This window comes from Emys orbicularis, chromosome 3 (assembly GCF_028017835.1).
Source record: "Emys orbicularis isolate rEmyOrb1 chromosome 3, rEmyOrb1.hap1, whole genome shotgun sequence".
In the NCBI taxonomy this organism is placed as follows: domain Eukaryota; kingdom Metazoa; phylum Chordata; order Testudines; family Emydidae; genus Emys; species Emys orbicularis.
In genome coordinates, this window is record NC_088685.1 from 40,305,935 (window position 1) to 40,313,997 (window position 8,063).

The window sequence follows — 8,063 nt, forward strand, 5'->3', positions numbered from 1 at the left end:
CAAACTGTCCCACATGTCCCAAATTACCCTGGTCCGAAGCCCACAAAAGACCATATTTAGTAGACTGGTCTCTTTGTTTTTTAAATTTTAACTCACTATTTCAAAAAACAGTGTCACCATTTTTCAACCATCTCTAATGTTCATTGCCTCAGGTTATTCCAGGGCTAGATGCCAATGCTGGGTCCCTTTCAAAAGGGGATTCTCCTATTCCAGTGGGACTCCGTATTACTGTCCACCCTGTAAACTCCTCCAATTACAATCTTAAATGTCTTAACCACAGTATTGATGATAATTTATTTTTTATTATTTAAATCCTCTATAAAAATCTTTTTTCCAGGCAATGATCATGAACAATCCTCATCCCTCTCATAAATGTACATATACATTCCCTTAACTATATTATATCACAGTACTGAATTATCAACCCTAACTATTTATGCTTTTTGTTCAAGCTTCTTACTAAATTACCAAACAATTCTCTAGTTAGATGTAGCTAATAGATGATTTGTATAATTAACTGTATAGTTATGTTACTTTGAAAAAATATATGAATCAAGCATAAAATTTTTAGTATAACAGGGTGAATTTCAAAGGGCTGAGACTAAGATTCCTTCTTTGAGTGAAGTTTAGTCCTGAAAAATTGCCAGTTTTATCCTCAGGTAGGTAGAGAAGCAAGTACTCAGATTTCTGCACTCAGTTGAATTGTGGGCACAAACAGTCTCTGAAAAAAGCAGGGTATCCTTTTGAAAAAGTGGCCCCTATAACTGTTATTTCAATGATTCAAGTTGTTTTCTCTGTATCCGACAGTCTAACAATTTCATGCTTGTTTTTCCATTGCAGCCTTTCACTGCAGGTCAGATGATGACACAGTTACTTATTAAAAGAAGAAAGCTATAGTCATTTTCAGCCAGATTCTAACTAAGCCTTATCACCTAGATAACTGTTCTTGATGCTTGGGGACAGTGAGCTGCAATTGACTGGCCTTTTTTTTATTAAATTCCAATAGACAGTCCTATGACTGTCCTTTCTCTTACAAGGGATGCATGGACCAATCCAGGCAGGGGTTGCACTTTGCACATCATCTCATTTCTATCAATGGCTGGTTTATTTATTTATAAACAAAATGTCATTTAACAGTGGAGACCGAATTTCAATCCTGGCCGAATCCATCATATGAAAATGAATTTGTTGATCTCATCCAATGAGAAGTCTCTTCTTAAAAAGATAGCAATTCTGCTGCAGGAAAGGACTCATGTCCATTGGAAGAGTTTGAATGGGAATTGGTGGGGAATGTGAAAATGATTTTCTTGGAACGTGCCAGTGGCTTTGTGTACTATAACAAAAAGAAAGATTTCAAATGGATAATAGACTGGAGAATATGGGAACAAAGGGTAAAATCAAATATTTTTTCCACTACTGTGCTTTTCAAAGGTAATGAATATTCTTGATCCAGAAGGACAGGAATTGCTATTATGAAGTAACCTATCTGAAACAGCAATTGGCAGAATGCAGAATTTTTCCTGAGGCCAGTTTTAATTTGGACTTGCCGAGAATCAAGATAATGGAGTGTACAGAAGGGTAAGCAGCACCGATAAATAAAAACACCCTAATTTTCCATTCAGCATTCAAATAAGATAGGTTTCCTATTGAGAATGTTGAAACCACATAATAAATATTGTAGAAGATGAAAAAGGACACCACAGATTTAAGAGCACGCACATGGGCATCCGTGCTGGGGTTCCTGAAATTTGGATTAAGGTCTGAATTAAGGTTCATTTTCCTGATGTGTCTCCAAAGGGATATGATTAACAGAACAGATGAAACAATAAATACAATAAGGGGGAAAATAGATCCTACGCTGTGTATCAGAAAAGTGAGTTCCATAAGGTTCTTTATATTGTCTGACATCGTGCTATTTGTTGATAGACGATCTGTGGAGTTGTGAGAGGATAAGCAATAGGAATAGCTGAACAATGTAAAAGCAACTGTGGTAACCAAGCAGTAAAGCACAGAGCCCAAAAGTAGCCATGGCACCAGTTTGGAGATTTTCAGTTTTAACCAGCTGAAGAGGGACTGGTTGAAAGTGGCAATCTTCACACAATAGAACACAGAAAGGCAGCTTGCAAAACAGAGACTCATTTGGTTTATGAACAACCAGATAACTGTATAAAGCTGAGCTGTTTGAAATCTAACAAAGAGATTTGAATATATCCTAAATAAGGAATAGTCTGTCATGAAGAATTGTAGGCAAAATCTGGAGAAGGCCAGGCTGGTTATGATCTTATCATAGGAAGTCAGCGTTCTGCTTTTGGCCCAGTCGATACAATTTAAGGCAACAATATATCCATTTACAACAACTCCCACTGAGAATTCTATTGCTGAGATAATCAGATAAAAAATAAAAGCAGTATCTAAAGACTTTTTCATCCTTAAATCTTAGTTTGTAGCTCACTTCTCAAGACTTTCCAGAAGTCTTGGTTTAGAAGACATCAGTTCGGAAGGCTTGATTTAGAAGATTGTTCATCTCTGGCTCGTGGATATACAAAGCTTAGTCCTTTTCGTATACATTCAAAAGCAGGATGAAAATTAAGTTTCACCTGTTGTTCATATATAGCCAAGTCATATCATGAAGATTCAAATCTGGCATCTATCCTGTTACTAAGTATCTAGTTCATGGACAAAGATATTTGCATGTCCCTTCCCAAAATGCCCTGTTAGTGACTAATCAAATTATTATTTTAATAAACTGAAAACATAACCATTTATTTGAATATAGTAGGTGCTTTCTAAAATAAGTATGAGGTAGAACTTGAAAGGTACATTGGCCTTAGTTAGCCCTCAGCACAAGAAATAATATTATATACATATGGCAATGGTCAATGGAAACTGGGAGATACATTTAGATAACTGTGACAAGATATTCAGACAAATGTGCAGAATTCCTACCCTGATTTTTTTTTCATTCAAACTCATTTGTTACCATTCTAGTTATAAAATAATGACAGATCCCTCAAAATAATCTCCAGCAGCACTTATGACATCCCACTTGGTGTGTTTTCTGTGTGCAGGTTTATTGTAAAATGGAGATCAATACAATAAAGAGGATGTAAAGCACAAATGCTAAGAGGAAGAATGCAATCTGCCTTGAGCCTTGAAGTGCTAATCTCTACCCATATGCTGAAGCAGCAGTATGGATTGGTCTCCCAAACACTCCTTCTGTCTTGATATTGTTTCCTTTTCCTGACATCTAGTACATTTCTTGCTCTTGAGGGAAAACCCCAGACTAAAGCCACAATTTCTAACCTGTTCTTTTTAAGAGAAAGACTTAAGTGTTTGCAGGCAGAAAAACAGAGTATGCGGACAGAGGAGAAGCCAAAAGAGGGAGTTTGCCTGGGAACCGTCCCAGAGGAGCTATGGTGAGTGCTGCATTAGGGGGGCTGTGTTGTGAGCTGGTGGGGTGAATATCCAAGTTTCTGCTGTGACCATTTGTTTGACTGCTGCTAGTTGCAGGGACTGTTTGATTCTGTGTTTGTTTGTTCAAAAAATATGAATTGGGAGTACTTTGTTCCAGGTGAGCCTTGCGTGGTTGATTGGAGGGAAGACTTTGAGCTGGGGCAACTGCTTTGAGCCAGCAGCCTTATAAAAAAGCAGCCACTTTTGAACTGAGTGAGCCGCGAACAGAGGAGAAGCAAACAGAGGGAGTTTCCTTGGGAGTTTGCCTGGGGGGAGTTCCCACAGCGGTTTTGCCTTTCAGGCTTCTGAGAAGTAGTTATAACATCTGAAGAGGCTCTTGGAAAGAGTACAATATAGATAGTGAGCGATCAGCTGTTGTGACCTGCACAGGATATGCCATGTTTGTCTTTCTCCCAGAGGATAGAAGCGACTTTGCCTGTACGAAGTGCAAACTGGTCTCCATATTGGAAGAGAAGGTTAAAGAACTAGAGACCCAAGTATCAACCCTGCATTACATCAGAGAAAATGAACATTTTCTAGATAGGGGTCAGAGTTTGGTACTGCACGCACATCATGCTGAAGAATAAGAGAGGGCAGTGCAGAACAGGAAAGAAAATTGGCAGCATGTGACCTCCAGAAGAAGAAAGAGGAGAACCCATATACCTCTAATGCAGACAAAGGTAAGAAACCGTTTTCAGCCTCTCTGCACAGGTACTGCGGTGAAGAATGGTTTGGACGAGTCATCTGAGGGTACGGATCAGAAGAAGACCCCATCGACTGGAAGGTATGGGATGCATTGTCCTAGGGATAGTATTCCACAACAACCACTCCCAAGAGGAGGAGACAGTTGGTGGTGGTCAGGGATTCCCTCCTAAGGGGGACGGAGTCATCCATCTGTCATCCAGACTGGGAAATTCGAGAAGTGTGCTGCTTGCCTGCAGCTAGAATTCAGGATGTGACGGAGTGTCTGCCCAGACTGATCAAGCCCTCAGACTGCTACTCCTTCCTACTTCTCCATGTGGGCACCAATGATACTGCCAAGAATGACCTTGAGTGGGTAACTGCAGACTATGTGGCTCTGGGAAGAAGGATAAAGGAGTTTGAGGTGCAAGTCGTGTTCTCGTCTATACTCCCTGTTGAAGGAAAAGGCCTGGAATCTCCATCCTCAGAGACTTTTAAGGCCTGGCTTAATAATTTAGTTGGGGTTGGTCCTTATTGAGAAGGGGTTTGGACTAGATGACCTCCTGAGGGCTCTTCCAATCCTTAGTGCCACCTTGACTTGAAGCAGGGACTTGAAATTTGACAGGGATGTCAATTGTCAGGGGGATGGCAAGGACCGTGAATTGAGATTCTATGGGAAACCATCATAGAGAACAGACAACAGGTCTGATGTGCTCCCAGTAGTTTCTGTTGCTGAAGAGACATTCTACAGTTGCAGGTACTCAACACCTTTTTGGGATTTAGCTGTAGACTTATTGAACAGATCTGGTAAGGAAACTTCATAGAAATGATAGATTCATAGATTTTAAGCCGAGAAGAGACCATCGTGATCATCTAGTTTGATATCTTGTACATTGCCATCCACAGAACCTCAACCACACACTTCTGAAAAAGGCCCATAACCTGTTGACTGAGTTACTGACATCGTCTAATCACATTTTAAATATTTCAAGTTACAGAGAATCCACCATTTATTTTACTTCAAACCAGCATTTGAACTGTGCCCTAAAGAAAGGTAACCCTTCTCTGCAGTTGTTCCAGTTTGAATTCATCTTTCTTAAACATGGGAGACCAGAATACAGTATTCCAGTGAGTAGATCTCACCAGTGATTTGTAAAATCATAACAGAACTTGATTATCTCAATTGGAAATACCTCACCTAATGCATTCTAGGACTGCATTAGCCTTTTTCATGGCCACATCACATTGCCCACTCATAGTCATCCTGTAATTCACCAGTAAACTGAGATCTTTTTCCTCCTCAATCTCTTCCAACTGGTAAATCCCCAGATTACTGGAAAAAATCCTGTTGTTATTCCCTAAAGTCCCTTGCACTTTCACTATTAAATTTTATCCCATTTCTATTACTCCAGTTTTCAAATTTGTCCAAATCTTCTTGTATGATATTCCAGTCCTCCTCCATATTAGCAATAGCTCCCAACTTTATGTCATCTGCAAATTTTATTAGCACATTCCTACTTTTTGTGCCAAAGTCATTAATGAATATGTTAAATCAGATTGGTCCCAAGACCCATTCTAGAGGAATTCCACTAATAACCTCTCTCCAGACTGATAGATCATCTTTCAGCATGACCCATTATAGTGTAACCCTTCTGCCCATCTGAGTTGGCAGCAACAAGGGCCGGGTTCAGTATCTAGGGGTTCCGTTTCATTAACGCAATGCAAAACCAGCTCGAGCTCCCACCCAGTGACCTGGGACAATTACATACCACCCCCCCTGGCGCCTCTAAGAGGCAATACTTCCCCTCTCGCAAGCACGGAGTCTGAGTGTAGCAGAAAATGTTTAATAACATGAGGTAAACGACATCAGCATTAAATTGGGAAAACACCACAAACAGGATTCATAGCACAAACCATGAGCAAAAGACCCACCCCCAATGTCCCAAACGTCCAACACCCCAAAAGTCTCTTGAGTCCAGCAACCCCAAAATCACCCAAAAGTCCAACAACCCAAAAGTCTCTGTCCCTGGTCAGTGCAGCCCCAGAGTTCAAAAGTTTATCTGCAGAGTCTTACCCCCCCCACAGCCTGGGTGGAAATGGGGGCAAAAAAGGGGCACGCAGGGTATTAAGGGGCACCTTACGTGGTCCGAGGCCGACTGCCCCGCCTCTCCATGGGGTTCTGCTGCAGTCTTCACCACGAGCTGCTCCACTCCACCAGCCACTCCGCTCCTCCAGCCGTCCTGTGAGCCGCTCCAGCCATCCCTCAAACTGCTCCGCTCCGCTCGCCGTCCCCTGAGCTGCACCAACTGTCCCGCAAACTGCTCCGCTCACTGTCCCACTTGCCGCTCCAGCTGTCCCGCAAACTGCTCCACTCACCGTCCCGTGGGTCACACCAACTGTCCCACAAACTGCTTAACTCGCCACTTAGCAATAAATCTTCAGGCTCTCCCACTAGTTAACACAGCACTCAGTGATCTCAGCTCATAGTGATTTCAGCTTGTAGTAGGGGAGCCCCAGTGCTAGTGCACTATTGGCCCAAAGTGAATTCAGCATAGCCGCGTGTAATTAGACTCTTAATGGAATCAAAATTAGCTCTGCTATTCAACAGTGGAGATGGTACAATTGGTGTTTCAGGCCCTCAAAAGGGGCCCATACCATCAGGTACAAATACCTGTCCCCAGCCTCTCTCTCCATTCACTGGGTTTTGTAACCCATGCCCCTTGTCTAGCGAGTGCTACTTAGTTAATGGTGAGTCCCTCTGTCATACAACAGTTCCACTGGCCTTGATTCACAGAATCAGGGAAACAACACTTTATTCTTCCTGCCCCAATAACAGAGAAACTGGGGATCCCACACCAGCCAAAGTAACCACTTTCAGTTGCTGTTGTCCCAGGCTAGGCGGGTGGGTGTGCCTATGCAAACAAGATCAGCCCCTGAAGTTCTTTTCCACCCTCGCCATAATTCACCACCAGATGTCAGGGTAGAGCTCATCCTGACTCTGCTTACATCAGTTTCCCATTTAACCAGTTCCTTACCCACCTTTGAATGCTTGTATTAATCCCCATCTTCTCCAATTCAACTTACAATTTTCCTTATGGAACTGTATCAAATGCTTTACTGAAAAACGGGTCAATTAGATCTATTGCATTTTTATAGAATTTCAGCTAGCGTTTCAAAGAAAGAGTTTGTGCCAGATCAACCTGATCTATATTTTGTAAAACCATGTTGTAGTTTATCCCATTTACTTTTAACCTCTATGTCTTTAATTAGTCTCTCTTTCAAAATTTGTTCAAAGAGGCCTGTAGATTCCTGGATTACTTTTTTCTCTTTTTTTTCTTAAATATAAGTGCTATCTTTGCAATTCTCCAGTCTTTAATAATTAATAATTTTTGCTATTGGCGTTGAAATTTCATGTGCCACTTCCTTTGAAAGAATTATAGAATCATAGAAGACTAGGGTTGGAAGAGACCTCAGGAGCTGAAAGCAGGTCCAGGACCACCCCAACTAAGTCATCCCAGCCAGGGCTTTGTCAATCTGGGTCTTAAAAACCTCTTAGGATGGAGATTCCACCACCTCCCTAGGTAACCCATTCCAGTGCTTCACCACCCTCCTAGTGAAATAGTGAAATATACAAACTAAATCACCCTCACTGCAACATGAGACCATTGCTCCTTGTTCTGTCATCTGCCACCACTGAGAATAGTCGAGCTCCATCCTCTTTGGAGCCCCACTTCAGGTAGTTGAAGGCTGCTATTAAATCCCCCCTCACTCTTCTATTCTTCAGACTAAATAAGCTCAGTTCCCTCAGCCTATCTTCATAAATCATGTGTCCCATCCCCCTAATGATTTTCCACTGGACTCTCTCCAATTTTTCCACATCTTTTCTGCAGTGGACGGCCCAAAACAGGACACAATACTCTAGATGTGGC

General features: G+C 41.7%; 1 protein-coding gene across 1 annotated transcript; it reads right to left on the reverse strand.

Moving 5' to 3' along the window:
- Nucleotides 1-1,482: 1,482 nt before the first annotated feature.
- On the reverse strand, nt 1,483-2,427 carry LOC135876183 (taste receptor type 2 member 7-like). The gene has a single exon (XM_065401387.1). It carries the CDS (start codon nt 2,425-2,427, stop codon nt 1,483-1,485), a length of 945 nt encoding a protein of 314 aa, XP_065257459.1.
- Between the last annotated feature and the right edge of the window lie 5,636 nt (nt 2,428-8,063).

What these genes read in the sequence shown, in the direction of transcription:
- LOC135876183 (XM_065401387.1), bottom strand. Translation starts at nt 2,427, where the DNA reads ATGAAAAAGTCTTTAGATACTGCTTTTATTTTTTATCTGATTATCTCA.